General features: G+C 43.9%; 1 protein-coding gene across 2 annotated transcripts in view; it reads right to left on the bottom strand.

The window, feature by feature from the left end:
* Positions 1-16,494, bottom strand: part of ace (angiotensin I converting enzyme (peptidyl-dipeptidase A) 1) — a 155,248-nt gene that overhangs the window by 33,248 nt on the left and 105,506 nt on the right. For both annotated transcript variants that reach the window (XM_063037759.1, XM_063037760.1), the window contains exons 20-24: positions 13,003-13,226; positions 10,455-10,599; positions 8,185-8,283; positions 4,398-4,520; positions 1,417-1,598 (exon numbers count right to left, since the gene is read on the bottom strand). In XM_063037759.1, coding sequence (XP_062893829.1) covers positions 1,417-1,598; positions 4,398-4,520; positions 8,185-8,283; positions 10,455-10,599; positions 13,003-13,226 — 773 coding nt within the window. The remainder of the gene's footprint in view (positions 1-1,416; positions 1,599-4,397; positions 4,521-8,184; positions 8,284-10,454; positions 10,600-13,002; positions 13,227-16,494) is intronic.

Here is a 16,494-nt window from a genome sequence, read left to right as displayed (position 1 = left end):
CCCTGCCCCCTTCCACTCTCAGTCAACAACAGAGACCCATATCAGAATCAGGATTATCATCACTCACATATATCATGAAATTTGGTTTTCTTTGTGGCAACAGTACAGTGCAATACATAAAAAAGATGATAAATTACAATAAGGAATACACACTCAGTGGCCACTTTATTTGGTACACCTGTATACCTGATCGTTAATGCAAATAGAGTACTGAGCAAAAGTCTTAGACACACACACATATATATATATATATATAGCTAGAATTTTGCACAGTACTGTATCTAATCAGCCAATCACGTGGCAGCAGCTCAATGCATAAAAGCACGCAGATATGGTCAAGAGGTTCATTTGTTGTTCAGACCAAACATCAGAATGGGGAAGAAATGTGACCTAAGTGATTTTGACCCCAGAATGATTGTTGGTGCCAGACGTGGTGGTTTGAGTGTCTCAGAAACTGATGATCTCCTGGGATTATCACACACAACAGTCTCTAGAGTTTACAGTGAATGGTGTGAGAAACAAAAAACACATCCAGTGAGAGGTAGTTCTGTGGGTGAAAATGCCTTGTTAATGAGAGAGGTCAGAGGAGAATGGTCAGACTGGTTCAAGCTGACAGGAAGGTGACAGTAACTCAAATAACCACACGTTACAACAGTGGTGTGCAGAAGAGCATCTCTGAATGCATAGCATGTCGAACCTTGAAGTGGATGGGCTACAGCAGCAGAAGACCATGAACGTATACTCACTGGCCACTTTATGAGGTACCAGAGATACATAATAAAGTGGCCACTATACAGTATATAAAAAAATAAATAAATCACTAGTGCTAAAAGAGAGCCAAAAATAGTGAGATGTTGGAGGCATGGAGGGAAAGTATATTAGGTGTGGTACGTGAGGGGGTTGTTGAGTTGCTAGGTGAGGGGCCTTGTAGGTAGGCGGAGAGAGTGCACCATATCATACTGATTGTGAGAATGTGGTGAGTGTGGATGCGGCCATTTGATAGCACAATGAATCGATTGGGCCTCCTATGCAAGGAGGGCTTTCTCTTTTTGGCGCAGGCTTTCTAGCGTGCACGTTTTTTGTCTCAGTAGGCCCAGTTCGTCAGTTCCACACTGCAAGCTGTCCGGCGTGTACTGTTACTAACATTACAAGTAAAAACGTTAAACAATACTACTCCATTGTCATTCTTGCACCGCGCATACGTAACAGAGAGTATAGTAGGGGTTGGTTGGTGAATATGGATTGATCGCGTGGGCAAGTGGAGGTTGATGGTCAGGCAGTTGTTTAGCGTGTGAGGAGTGTGAGATGACTCCTGGATTTCTGCATTGCCTTGTGTGATCACCCTGAGGTCCTGAGATCTAGATTTAAGGGACACCCTCTTCGGAAGTTTTTTTTTACTTTTTTAACATTACTAACCTGGCCTCCAGTTAGAGTCGGGCCATCCCAATACCTCATTGTTCTTCGTGTTTTCAGTTTTGAGCCATTCGTTCAGCGGCTCAAAGTACTTCAGCAGGGAAGCAGCTGACATGCGTGTGCCCCCAGTGATCATTTTCATGGCCTCGTACCATGGCTTGCTGCTTCCTAGCTTCATGGCATCCCTGAGGTGGAGACACAGAGGAGTCAGACACCAGATCTGGTCCTGAGTCACAGATAGCAGAGTTTTGAGGAGAGAAGGTAAATCAGAGAGTTCCACCCAAAATACGACTGGCTCTATTACACTGCAGGGATTTGTACTCTACTGTTGGTCATGGCTTTGCAAGGTTAAATGACTTAGAAATATAGAAAACCTACAGCACAATACAGGCCCTTGGACTCCTGACAAACATGTCCTTACCTTAGAAATTACTAGGGTTACCCAGAGCCCTCTATTTTTCTGAGCTCCATGTACCTATCCAGGAGTCTCTTAAAAGACCCTATCGTATCCGCCTCCACCACTGTCACCGGCAGCCCATTCCACGCACTCACCACTCTCTGCGTAAAAAACTTACCCCTGACAGCTCCTCTGTACCTACTTCCAAGCACCTTAAAACTGTGCCCTCTCATGATAGCCATTTCAGCTCTGGGAAAAAGCCTCTGACAATCCACATGATCAATGCCTCTCATCATCTTATACACCTCTATCAGGTCACCTCTCATCCTCTGTCGCTCAAAGGAGAAAAGGCTGAGTTCACTTAACCTTTTCTCATAAGGCATGGTCCCCAATCCAGGCAACATCCTTGTAAATCTCCTCTGCACCCTTTCTATAGTTTCCACATCCTTCCTGTAGTGAGGCGAACAGAACTGAACACAGTACACCAAGTGGGGTCTGACCAGGGTCCTATATAGCTGCAACATTACCTCTTGGCTCCTAAACTCAATCCCACGACTGATGAAGGCCAATACACCATATGCTTTCTTAACCACAGAGTCAACCTGCACAGCAACTTTGAGTGTCCAATGGACTCGTACCCCAAGATCCCTCTGATCCTCCACACTGCCACTACCATTAATACTATATTCTGTCATCATATTTGACCTACCAAAATGAACCACCTCACGCTTATCTGGGTTGAACTCCATCTGCCACAGTCATCAGCAAATTTACTAACCCATCCCTCCACTTCCTCATCCAGGTCATTTATAAAAATCACGAAGAGTAGGGGTCCCAGAACAGAACCCTGAGGCACATTACTGGTCACCGACCTCCATGCAGAACATGACCTGTCTATAGCCACTCTTTGTCTTCTGTGGGCAAGCCAGTTCTGGATCCACAAAGCGATGTCTCATTAGATCCCATGCCTCCTTACTTTCTCAATAAGCCTTGCATGGGGTACCTTATCAAATGCCTTGCTGAAATCCATATACACTACATCTACTGCTCTACCTACATCCTCAAAAATTCAATCAGGCTCATAAGGCATAAGCTGCCTTTCACAAAGCCATGCTGACTATTCCTAATCATATCATTGCCTCTCCAAATGTTTATAAATCCTGCCTCTCAGGATCTTTTTCATCAACTTACCAACCACTGAAGTAAGACTCACTGGTCTATCGTTTCCTGGGCTATCTCTACTCCATTTCTTGAATAAGGGAACAACATCCACAACCCTCCAATCCTCCGGAACCTCTCGCGTCTCCATTGATGATGCAAAGATCATTGCCAGAGGCTCAGCAATCTCCTCGCTCGCCTCCCACAGTAGCCTGGTGTACATATCGTCAGGTCCCGGTGACTTATCCAACTTGATGCTTTCCAAAAGCTCCAGCACATTCTCTTTCTTAATATTTATATGCTCAAGCTTTTCAGTCCACTGTAAGTCATCCCTACAATCGCCAAGGTCCTTTTCCAAAGTGAATAATTGAAGCAAAGTGTTCATTCTGCTATCTCCTCCAGTTCTGTACACAATTGTCCACTGTCACACTTGGAAAGTTACAATCTAGGAACCCTTTATTGACTATAAAGCAAAAGGTTCCTAGATTATCCTGAACTGGAATATCTTGTGAGCAGCTGATATCCCTTATTTCAGGGATCCAAGAAAGTTTCCCAGTGGATAGCCAGTGGTCTCTTCCAGTGAGACCATGATGGCCCTGTTGAAAGGAGATGGAAATGTGTAAGGTCAGGGACTATCTGACTGAATCCCTGGTCTGACTGTTGGTGGTGTTGTGAGGTCTTGATGAGTGCAAGCCGAGCTGACTGTGCATTACAGCAGTGGGAAGTTTCCCAAGACATGCCAATGGAGCCTTGTAAGCCTTGGCAGAGGAAAGCAGGGCTTGAATAAAGTGATTTTCTGTTTTCTGCCCTGTGGCACCTCTGCATGTGAATGTTAATTTTGAGCTAATGTGTAACTTTCGTTTGCTTTATTTAGTTTCTGAGATCGGGGTCTCTATAACAGGGACAATGCTTATACCCAAGTGCCCTTGAGAAGGTAGTATTGGCTTGATAGACCATTTCAGAGGGCAGCTGGAGTTCACATGGTGGGGGAAGAGGGTCGAGTGTTATATAAATGCAACCCCACCCTTGTCAAAGAGTTTCAGTCAGTTAGATAGAACGTCGAGTTCAGTATGGAACTGTACAGAACTGAGGTCCTTTGGCCCAAGATGTCTGTGCTGATCTTAATGCCAATTTAAACTACTCATCTGGCTGCACATGGTCTATATCCTTCATTCCCAGCCTCTTCATGTCTTTTGCCTAAATGCTTCTTAAATGTTATTATCATAGGTTTAAAGGCAATCCATTTCTGATTATCATCACCAAATCTCAATTCAATTTAAATTCCATATAGGTAAGTCCTCTGGACTTCTAGACTGCAACCTCAAATGTTGCAGCCCTATTATTGGTATTGACGTGTTTCACTGAAGAGCTACACAATGTAGCATAATTCTAGATGTAGACCATGATGGTCCTTTTACATTGTCCTTACCCAATGCGTTGTCCAGCTTCTTTTGATCGGTAGATGTCACATTTGTGGAGAGGCCCCGTATGATTAGCAACTTTACAAAGACTCTCGTGGAACTGGAACTGGATGATATAGCTTACAAAGTACCTGAGAAAAAATGAGGCAAGAAGATTTCAGGGGTATTGGATAGCTGAACATGTTCATGAAGATCAGTAATGTTGTCATTATTCTGCTGAACAGAATCATTTCAGTAGGTTATTGCATAGAATTCAATTTAATTCCTGTGAAATCATTTGGATCTCCTTCCTGCCCCTCACACCGGATTCCTATTTCTGATTCTGGTCACCACCTGCGGTTCACAAAGAATGTTGGTTTTATCTGGATGACTCAATTAGGCTGCTGCGCAGGTTGACTCTGTGGTTAAGAAGGTATACGATGCATTGGCCTTCATCAATCATGGGATTGAGTTTATGAGCCAAGGGGTAATCTTGCAACTATCTAGGACCCTGGTCAGGCCCCACTTGGAGTAATATGCTCATTTCTAGTCGCCTCACTACAGGAAAGATGTGGAAACCATAGAAAGGGTGCAGAGGAGATTTACAAGGATGTTCCCTGGATTGGGGAGCATGCATTATGAGAATAGGTTGAGTGAACTCGGCCTTTTCTCCGTGGAGCAACAGAGGATGAGAGGTGACCTGATAGAGGTGTATAAGATGATGAGAGGCATTGATCGTGTGGATAGTCAGAGGCTTTTTCCCCAGGGCTGAAATGGTTGCTGCAAGAGGGCACAGTTTGAAGGTGCTTGGAAGTAGGTACAGAGGAGATGTCAGGGGTAAGTTATTTTACGCAGAGAGTGGTGAGCGTGTGGAATGGGCTGCTGGTGACGGCGGTGGAGGCGGATACAATAGAGTCTTTTAAGTGACTGCTGAACAGGTACATGGAGCTCAGAAAAATAGAGGGCTATGGGTAACCCTAGGTAATTTCTAAGGTAAGGTCATGTTCGGGACAGCATTGTGGGCCAAAGGGCGTGTATTGTGCTGTAGGCTTTCTATGTTTCTATGGAGGCCATCTACATCTTCGGGGTATCAAAGGTGAGGAATGCGGATAAGCAGCACGTTCATTGGTTCTGCCTGTGTCTCTTTAATCAGCACCCAACCATAAACACAAGAGATTCTGCTGATGCTGGAAATCCTGAGTAACACACACAAAATGCTGAAGGAACTCAGCATCCATGGAGAAGAATAAACAGTCGACATTTTGAGCCAAGGCTCTTCATCAGGTCTATCCATCTGCTTCACCAATGCAGGAGAAGCAGGAGCAGATGTGGTCTTTCATCTTGCAATCTGTGGGCCATTAGTTCAACAAGTAGCTCTTGTGGACCTTATCTCCCACTTTGCAGTTGGATCAGACACTAATCCAATGATTATTATCAATAATCATTGAGACAGCATAGTAGCATTACAATTACAGCACCAGTGACTCGAATTCAATTCCATCGCTGCCTACAAGGAGTTTGTATGTTCTCTCGTGACCGTGTTCCAATGATGTTAATTGGTCATATGGGTGTAATCAGAATCGGGTTTATTATCACCGGCATGTGACGTGAAATTTGTTAACTTAGCAGCAGCAGTTCAATGCAGTACATAATCTAGAAGAGAAAAAATAATAAATAAAATAAAAATAAAAATAATAATAAATAAACAAGTAAATCAATTGCAGTATATGTGTATTAAATAGATTTTAAAAGTCGTGCAAAAAATAGAAATACTGTATATTAAAAAAAGTGAGGTAGTGTCCAAGGGTTCAATGTCTATTTAGGAATCGGATGGCAGAGGGGAAGAAGCTGTTCCTGAATCGCTGAGTGTGTCTTCAGGCTTCTGTACCTCCTACCTGATGGTAACAGTGAGAAAAGGGCATGTCCTGGGTGCTGGAGGTCCTTACTAATGGACGCTGCCTTCCTGAGACACTGCTCCCTGAAGATGTCCTGGTACTTTGTAGGCTAGTACCCAAGATGGAGCTGACTAGATTTACAACCCTCTGCAGCTTCTTTCAGTCCTGTGCAGTAGCCCCTCCAGACCAGACAGTGATGCAGCCTGTCAGAATGCTCTCCACAGTACATCTATAGAAGTTTTTGAGTGTATTTGTCGACATACCATCTCTTCAAACTCCTAATAAAGTATAATCACTGTCTTGCCTTCTTTATAACTACATTGATATGTTGGGACCAGGTTAGATCCTCAGAGATCTTGACACCCAGGAACTTGAAACTGCTTACTCTCTCCACTTCTGATCCCTCTATGACGATTGGTATGTGTTCCTTAGTCTTACCCTTCCTGAAGTCCACAATCAGCTCTTTCGTCTTACTGACGTTGAGTGCCAGGTGAATGAGGTGGTGCGGGCTCGTTGGCTGGAAGGGTCTGTTACTGTGTTGTAAATAATTGCACAAATTGCAAGTACAATACATCAACAGGACCAACTACTGGTCTACATAATGAGTGTGTGTCACAGGTAACAGTAATAGGGTCTGATCTCTCTTACTTTATGTATTCAATTAATTGACATTTTTGTTTGATATCAAATTTAGTTTTTGAACATTTTAATCCGGTAAAGATAGGGCTCTTATTTACCTTTTAAATTGTAAGCCATAGAACTAAGTGCTCGCACACCATTGTGCATTTATCAACAAACAAAACTGGAACAGTTAGTGCCTGAAGCTAACATTAGTCATAACAGGTACAGTCAAACACACAAACTGTGGTCAACACTGGAACCCTCAAGCCTGCTCTATTACTTAATAAGATCATGTCCAATCTGACTGTAAACTCTTCATTGCCATAACCTTTGATCCTCTTATTCGTCAAGAATATACAGTACCTACCTCTGCTGCAAAAAAAATTCAAGATTCTGCTTCCAATGCTTTTGAGAAAGAGATTCCAAAGGCTTATGACACTCTGAGAGAAAATAAGTTGTTGCATCTTTCTCTTCAATGGGCGGCCACTTATTTTAAGAGAATACATCCTCTCCACATAAATCTGCACATCCACTTCATGATTTAATTCTTATCAGGCAAAAGTCCTCGCTCACTCTTCCAGGCTCCCACATATCCTTGCCTTCTTATGCCCTCTTCAGTTCTTGTTTTCCTACCTTTCGTTGTGTCATCAGTATATTAGCAACCATACCTTTGCTGCCTTCATCCAAGTCATTTGTAGAAATTGTAAAAAGTCAAGACCCAGTGTTTGTAGCATGCTGCTCATTAGATTTTACCAACCAAAGACACTTAAATGCTTGTCTTTCTGTGTTTTGTCAATGTGCTAGTTTGTGATCTCCTACACTGTGAGCCTTTTTCTCAAGAATTTTTCCTGAATTGGCCAAATTCTCACGTCACACACTATATCTAAGCTCCAGATCATTTAATCAGACCATGTCTCAATATTCTTCTGACTGAAACATTTATGATGTTATTCTGATGATATGACAAATGGTCAATGTCTTTGAGTGGACAAATTTTTGCAATTTCCATCTGGTGACCTTCCACCTCCACCCCCCCCCACCCCCAACCCACCTCCAGGCTGTGAAACTGTATTTTTCTCACCTCTGTTAACTTTATAATTGATTGCTGAAGAAAGAAAACAACATTATTAATATCATGTTGATTTTCTCCCTGGATTGCTGGGTGAAGGAGATCATTTTTTATGTTCTGGTGTCTGTCGGATAACTCTGAAGATTTGAAAACTTGAGATCTTTGTGTTAAACAGACTATCAGATACATTGACACAATTAGAGCTGGAGAAATATCTGTGTCCAGACATACCTGATGTATGGGACAGCTGAAGGAACGTGGAATTTTGCACCAGGATCAAAATCTTCCTCTGTGCGAGGAACAGGAGGGCACACACCTTGATAGTTTAACCTGTGGATAAGATGTACAAGGTAAGAGGGGCACAAAACAGACCCAAGTTTTGCATCTATCCTCAAGCTTTAAAAAAAAATTCTCCTCAGGATCTAGGGGGGAAGCATACTGAGTGCAGCCAATAACATATGAACATCTTGATAGGATTTGACTGGTAATCATTCACAAAAGGATCCACCATGGCCTCACTAGCAATGATTGCTTATTACTAATTATTCTAGAGAAGGAGGCCCTTTACTCTTGAACTTCTGATGTCTATGTGGTGAAGGTTGTCAGATGGTGAATTCCAGAACTCAGACCCAATAGTGATGATGAGTATGTGATATGGAGAGGAAATGGAGATCATGGTATTCCCATCAACCTGTTTTTCTGGTTCTTCGTGATTGGGAGGCCATGGGTCAGGAAATGCTGTCATAAAAAGTCTTGCACTTGATACATTCTGGAATCTTAGTAACCCCAATGGGAGAAAGTGAAAAATTAAGTGTTGTTGTAATTCGTAGTATAGAGATGAAAATGATCAGCTCACAGATCATAAGGTGAGTTAGACCACCCCGGCCCCACATTCTTCCATCATTCTCTCTGCGTGAGTCCAGTTGTTCCCATAGGTCAGAAGCACTAGAGGGGTAAATGGTAGAGAGTACAGCCCTACAGTCACAGCATCTTCCTTGACTCCATGTAATCTCAGGGCATCAGCTCTACCACTTCCTGGTTTCTCTCAAGATGAAGAACTCCTCTGCATTAAACACTATGTGGGAAAGGTGTTTTCTCTCTGGTTTTTTTTTTGCACCATTCTCTGTAAACTCTAGAGACTGTTGTACAGGAAAATCCTAGGAGTGTCTAAGATACTCAAATCACCCCATCGGTCAAATTCACTTAGATCACATTTCTTCCTCATTCTGATGTTTGGTCTGAACAACAACTGAACTTCTTGACCATGTCTGCATGTTTTTGTACACTGAGTTGCTGCCACATGATTGGCTGATTAGATATTTGCATTAATGAACGGGCATACAGGTGTACCTAATAAACTTTCTACTAAGTGTATATCTCTTTAATCCACAACAACCTATCAGGAAGATAAAGAAAGAAGTAAAAGACCTGTAACATTGCCAAAAAGAGCAGTAAGCCTGGAATTTGGGAGCATTTCTGAACTTAGCACAGGATGGGCAGGAAATTGGTAAGGAAAAGGAAAATTATTTATAAGAGTAAGATAGAAAATAGCATAGAACCATAATAAAGCTTCCATTGAAATGTATAAAGGAAAGTATTAGTAAAAGTTAATGTGGGTTCCCCAGTGAGAGGAGAAAATATATTGTGGGATAATGAAATAGAGGAGAAATTAAAGAAAATATTGTGTCTGATGTTACAAACCTTTCAGTAATAGTGAAGAACAGAAGATCTATAATGAATTAGTGGGAAAATAGTATAGGAGAAATTAATGGGATTTAAAGGCAATAATTGTTAGAGAATTTCAGATCATTTAAACTGAAGGAAAATGTTAGAATCTAGTGTCTGAGTCTACTAAGCAAGTGGTGCTGCTGGAGCTGACAGTCCCATGGGAAGATCGCTTGGAAGAGGCCTTTGAAAGGAAGCTCTTCAAGTACGCAGGACTGGTCAGCAACTGTCAGCAGGCTGGATGGAGAGCGAGGTGTCTCCCAGTGGAGGTTGGTTGTAGGGGATTCATAGCCCATTCTTTAGTTAGAGCCTTCAGCATTTTGGGCATCGAGGGACAGAGGAAGAGGAGAGCCATCCGCAGTACCACCGATGCGGCAGAGAGGGCCTCAAGATGGCTGTGGCTCAAAAGAGGGGAGCCATGGAGTCATAAGTAACTAGCCATCTGGACACAAGCTGGGGTCTGATCAGCCCCGGCTGGATCACCTGGAGGAGGTTGTATGATGTTGAAAGACTCGAAACACCCGATGATTCCAGGAACATCACTGAAGATGTGTCCAGAAGCATCAATAGATGTATGTACACAGCATTAGGATTGGGCAGTCAAATTGGATTTCTGGAAAAGAATCTTGTTTCACAATCTGTACATGTTTTCTGGCAGTAATGGGGGGCCAGTGTACGTGAAGTGCTTAGATACTCACAGGACCTTTGATAATATGACACCCAAGAGTTATACTTGTGACACGCACAATCACAGAATGACAGTCACTATACTGTACCTCAGATTCCACCATTCTTGGTTGTAGTGAGATTCAGGGATCCGCCCATCAAAAACCTTCCATCGCCACTGGTCAATCAGGTAGCCAAATGGGAGAAAAGCAATTTTCCTCAAGGCCATGCTCATCAGGTAGTTAATATCACTTTCTGTGGAGAGAAAGCTCCAGTCATTATATTCCATAATAGTTACGTTAGCAGTAAAAGTTCTACTAAGTTCTGGTGTAAGCAGAGAGCAGCTACCTGCTGCTGATAATGAACATCAAATAACCCAGGATGGTGCAAATAGGAAGGCCGTTCAGCCCACCTTAAGCCACCTGTTTGGAAAATCAGTTGATGCAAAATGAGTGCAGCATTCATTGAGCACTCTATCCTCTGAACGTAATGCCCTCTCTCTGTAGTACTGACTGACTTCGGCACTCACTGAGTGTGCAGCTTGGTGAGTAAAAGGCCGCTTTCGTCCCATGTCACTCTTCATGTAATTTACCGTTAGGTTTTCTTCATCTCGCAATCATTTTCATTTGTGATAAGTTAACAGAAAGCTGTCAAACTCATGACATATGCCGGTGACATTAAACCTGATTCTATCTGGAACTGAAGGACTGGAGTTACTGTTAAATGGACTAGAACCTGAGGAATTTGGTTCTATAAATTGGTTGCTTCTGCTCAAGCACAGCATGTTTTAGTGAGATCAGGAGTGTCCACTCAGCACAGAGACAATGGACATAGGCTCAGGAACAGGCCTTTCAACCCATGAATTAAACTACCTCCCTACACACATGATCCATATCCCTCCATTCCCTGCCTATTCCTGTGTCTATCTAACAGCTCCTTAAATGCCACGACAGGCTGCCAGGGCGGCAGTGGGAGTACTTGCTTCCCCTGCCAGCCCTGGCAGCCTGTTCCAGGCATCTACCATCCTCTTTCAAGTCCTTCCCCACACACCTCCTTCAAACTTTCTATCCCTCTAGTATTTGAAGTGGATTGTAGACTTCAGTGAGTGAGGGACTTTGGAGAGGCAACACCAACATATTTGAAGAATTAAATAAATTATTCTGGTTTCTGCTCTGTGAGCAAGTTGAAGCTGAAGGAGGCAAACTGTCTCATCTCGGATGGAGGAGTGCAGCTTCTGTGTACACTCTGTGTGTTCTGTGAGGCTGACTGGATTGTGTTTTTCAGTAGATCCAGTCAGTGCGCAGATCAGGAGAGGGCAGGCAGAGAGGTCTAGTGTTTCCCCAACAAATTGTTCAGGAGATATTAAATACAAGAGATTCTGCAGATGCTGGAAATCTTGGACAACACGCACAAAATGCTGAAGGAAATTAGCAGGTCGGGGACCATCCATAGAGGGGAATAAACAGTCAACGTCTTGGGTTGAGACCCTTTATCAGGACTGGAGAGGAGGGGGGCAGAAGCCAGAATAAGAAGGTGGGGGGAGAGGAAGGAGTACAAGCTGGCAGGTGACAGCTGAAACCAGGTGAGGGGGAAGGTGAGAGGGAGAATGAAATGAGGAAGCTGGGAGGGGATAGGTGGCAGAGGTTGAAGAAGAAGGAATCCTATAGGAGAGGAGAGTGGACCATGGGAGAAAGGGAAGGAGGAGGGGAACCAGAAGGAGGTGATGGGCAGGTGAGGAGGAAAAGGCTGAGAGAGAAAACAGATGGGGAAGGGAAAAAGAGAGAAAAAGGGAAGGGGGAGTAATTACTGAAGTTGCAGAAGTTGATGTTCATGCCATCAGGTTAATGATGGTGTTGCTCCTCCAACCTGCAAGTGGCCTCATTATGGCAGAAGAGGAAGCCATGGACCAACATGTCAGAATGGCAATGAGGACTGGAATTAAAATAGTTGGCCATCAGGAAGTCCTGATTTTTATGGATGGGGTGGAGGTACTTGACACAATGGTCCCCAAATCTACAAACGTTTGTACATCAGGTCTCACCAATGTTGAGGAGGCCACATCCGGAGCATCGGATACAATAGACAACTCCAACAGATTCACACGTGAAGTGTTGCCTCACGTTGAAGGACTGTTTGGGGTCCGGTGAAGGGCTCATCCACAGATCCTCCATGTGAAGAAGTTGTGTGAAAAGTTATGTAGGATGCCTATTTGCTTTATTAGACAACTGGTAATGTTTGAGAGCAGGGCAATTGCACTGGTGCATGAATAGGACTATTAGGCCATAATCCAACGTGTGCTGTAAGCAGTTACTGATTACAGCACAAGTTAGATTATGACTCAGGTACCATGTAGAGTTCTGGTCTCTACATTACATGAGAGTAGGGATTGTATTGGAGAGGATGTGGAGAACACCCACATCACATTTAACCTGTAGTTGGATGTGTATCTGTGATTGTAGGACTCAGGACGCAGTACAGGAAGGTGGATTACTGTTACAGGTAGTTTTGCCTTGATCAGCATGTACACCATGGGGTGAAGGCATCCTTCTGTGTGGTATATTTTCTATGCTTTCAATGATACACAGCTTAGCCAGATGCCAGCAAGCCACCAGCTCCCATGACCTCAGAGACATCGTGGAGTAAGAGCCTTTGGTTTACCTCTGTTGTTCTCCACCTTGTCGAGCAGCCCAATGCTTTGAAGGTGTTTCGGTGTGGATACTGACAGAGCCATTACATCACCGATGGCCTCATGGAACCCAGGGTTAGCACCGTCACGAAACAAGACGTGCTGGTCTTTGTACTGAATGAAGTATTGGACGTGTCCCATTTCATGATGCACAGTCACCAGATCATTCATGTTCACCACAGTGCACTGTTTAATTCTGGAAAAAGGATCAACAAGTATTGACAAGAAGAATTGAAAAGGTGTTTCAGCATCTTTTGAGCATTTAACTTATTGGGAAATTATAATGAAGCACAGGAGGCATCCTCTCACCAACATGTCTCTCTGCATAACACCTCCATAGGGGATATTCCGGTGTCTTGCCCAAATCCATACTTACTTTTTAACCATCAGATGGAAACAGATTATTTGTTCACTGGAACTTGTTGAAATCTGACATAGTGAGTCCACTTAAGTGAAATGCTCGAGGAATAGCACCTCATTTTCCATCTCTGCACACTGCAGACATCTGGGTTTCTTCTCTGTTCTTCCCCCATCCAGGGACCCAAGGTGAAGCACTGATTCACTTCCAGTCTGGTGTACTGCATTCCCTCTCATAATGTAACCAAACTCTGATTGGGGCGGGGGTGCTGCTTTACAGAGCACTTGTGTTCAATCTGCAGGAATGACCCTGAGCTTACTGTCACCTGCCACTTTAATTCCCCATCTCACTCTCACTCTGCAGTCTTTCACCACCTGTATGGTTACAGTGTGGCTCAGTGCTGTATTAAGGAACAGAACCCCATCTTCCCTGTGATCACATTCCAGCCTCCGAACTTAAATTTGAAGTCTATGACTTCAGGTAAATTGACTTTTTAGTTTTATCAATCATCCATACATAATATCGACTGACCATTTTAAAAAATACTTTATTTTTTCTCTGGAAGTGGCCCGACATGCTGGATTTGTCCTCCTGTTCTGCGTTTTGCAACTCCCATATGCTCTTGTCTACCTTCTCACTCTCTATCTGCTCTCATTCACTCACCCAGCAGATAACCTTGTTTGCAACTTATTTCCCAGTATCACCAAAGTTTTATGAGACATCCCCTCCTCCACCTTCCCAGCTGCTGACCAAGATCTTTTGCTTTGATTTCAGTTCTGACACAGAATCTCTGATCTACAATGTTAACTGTTTCTCTCTCCACAGATGTAGCCTGACTTGCTGAGTGCTTCTGGTATTTTTTCTAGACTCCATGAACCGTATTGGATTGATCATGATAACGTGGCAGCTTGATCACGCACGGAACACGTGGAAGGCACTCTCTATTTACACAGGCTTTTGAGTGTGCATGTTTTTTATCTCGGCAGGTCCGGTTCATCATTCCACACTCTTACTAACATGACTCAGTAAAAAAGTTTAATTATACAACTCCATTGTTATTCTTGCGACGTACAGACATAACATTGGGCAAGGAGGATCAAAACAAGACTGGACCCTCTACTTCAAACGCCCAATCCATTTTGGGCTGCACCCCTGGAACCTGACTGCAATGGAAGATGACCTTCCTGGACTACTTTGAGCTCCAACCATTTTTTAACACCAGCAGCAAAGCTGGAGGAGACAATGAAACTCAAGCTGCACTGCATGCACTTGGGAGAACTCGGGCAGAAATATTTTAATGCTCTCCACCTACAGAATGAATCTGAACTGACAGATGCATTTGAGGCCTTGGGCAACGTCTGGGGATGCAGGACAATATTTTTACAGCATGCTTCAGGTTGTCACAGCTGCGACAGACCCCTGATAAGAACGTAGATAATTTCATCACAAGACTGGCCCTAGTGGCGCAGGAATGCAAGTACAAAGATATCCACTGAGTATATTCAAAGATGTGATGCTTATCCAAGCGCTAATAGTTGGAGTCCATGATGCGAGGACACAGTAGAGCTTCCTGTCTGAAAATCATGATTTGTCCTGCGACAAGGCGTGCTCCACAGCCTGCCACTGGGAGGCAGTCAAGAGAGGTCTTACACAGATTCAGCGCCCTTCCGAAAGCATCAGTGCTTGTCAGCGGATACCGACCCGCAGCCTACAGTCTGCACAGAGGTCATGCAAGTCTCCACAGAGATGCCATCACTGTGGAGAAAGTCATGCCCAATGGTCTGATTGCAAACATCAAAAGACAGTCTGCAAGTTCAGTCAGGTCAGGCACCTCGAGAAGGCGTCCTTCACTGAGCAATGCACCATGAGAAACCGGCAGAATTCAATCAACTCTGAACAAGGGGGTGGCCAGAGTGAAGAGTTTCCAAACCCATGACATGGCCCACCAAAACCAGTCTCTTACTTGGTTACACTCACAGTGGACCACCAGCCCATGAAATCTGAGCTTGACATGGGGATCAACCGCATCTTGCTAAGCGAATTATCCTTACACCAGATTCCAAAATTATGATGGCCAAACTCTGTGTTCTGTAGCTACACTGGAGAAAGTGTGGATGTGCATGGTTCACTAGTGGGACCTGTTTTACTAACGCGTGCAGTCAAGGGTGGTCAACAGCTTAATTTGTTGAGAAAGATGCCATCGGTGCTATCCTGCGTCCACTGTATTGGGTGAATCCCCGCATTGGATTCTTAATTGCAAAAGCAACTGTGGGTTTTCCCAGCTGATGCTTCAGGACAATACTGTGGTCTAGAAACTAAGTTCAAGTTTAAGGGGAACTGCCAGTTGATGTTTTAGAAAGCCCACCCAGTGCTGTATGTGGTGGGCCCAAAGGTAGAAGAAGAACAAAACTGACTACAGAGAGTTTTCTCTGAGTTGGGCAATCAATGTCAGGTGGTGCATAAAAAAGCTACCTTTCAGTCAGGTCCAAGTTCAAGATTTAAAAGGCAGAGCATTGCAGCAGTTTCTCTGAGCTGAGGAGTGACCAATTAGCAGGAGGCGGTGCGTAAAAAGAGCCATCTTTCAGTCGGGTCTGCGTTCAACTTTTAAAAGGCAGAGCTTTGCGACAGTTTTCCCTGAGTTGGTGAATCAGCGTCAGGGGGTGCGTAAGAAGAGGTACCTTTCAATCAGGTCTGCGTTCAAGAATTAAAAGGCAGAGCTTTGCAGCAGTTTCTATGAGTTGAAGAGCGACCAACCAGCAAGAAGAATTCATTAGAAGGAGCCAATAAAAGTAACTCAAGTACAGGCAGAGCAGACATTATTGTGAGTGTGCCAGTCTTCAGAGTGGCTTTGGCTCATCAGGCTTGGGTGAGGTTAAGTATCTTGTAAGTTATTCTCTCTGTTCTTATTTGTTCATTCTTCATCTGTTAGGGCACAGTAGTTCAGTGAGAATGGCTCCTGGGGCAGTGTTGTGTGGGACGTGGGAAGTCTGGGAGATATCTTGTCTCCAAGCTAAACACGTCTGCACCAGGTGCGCCAAGCTGCAGCTCCTGAGAGAACATAATAAGGAACTGGAGCTGCAGCTCGATGACCTTCAACTCATATGGG

The sequence above is a fragment of the Mobula hypostoma genome, chromosome X1 (assembly GCF_963921235.1).
Source record: "Mobula hypostoma chromosome X1, sMobHyp1.1, whole genome shotgun sequence".
In the NCBI taxonomy this organism is placed as follows: Eukaryota; Metazoa; Chordata; class Chondrichthyes; order Myliobatiformes; family Myliobatidae; genus Mobula; species Mobula hypostoma.
Note: the sequence above shows the minus strand (reverse complement) of the source record. Positions and strands in the feature narration are given on the sequence as shown.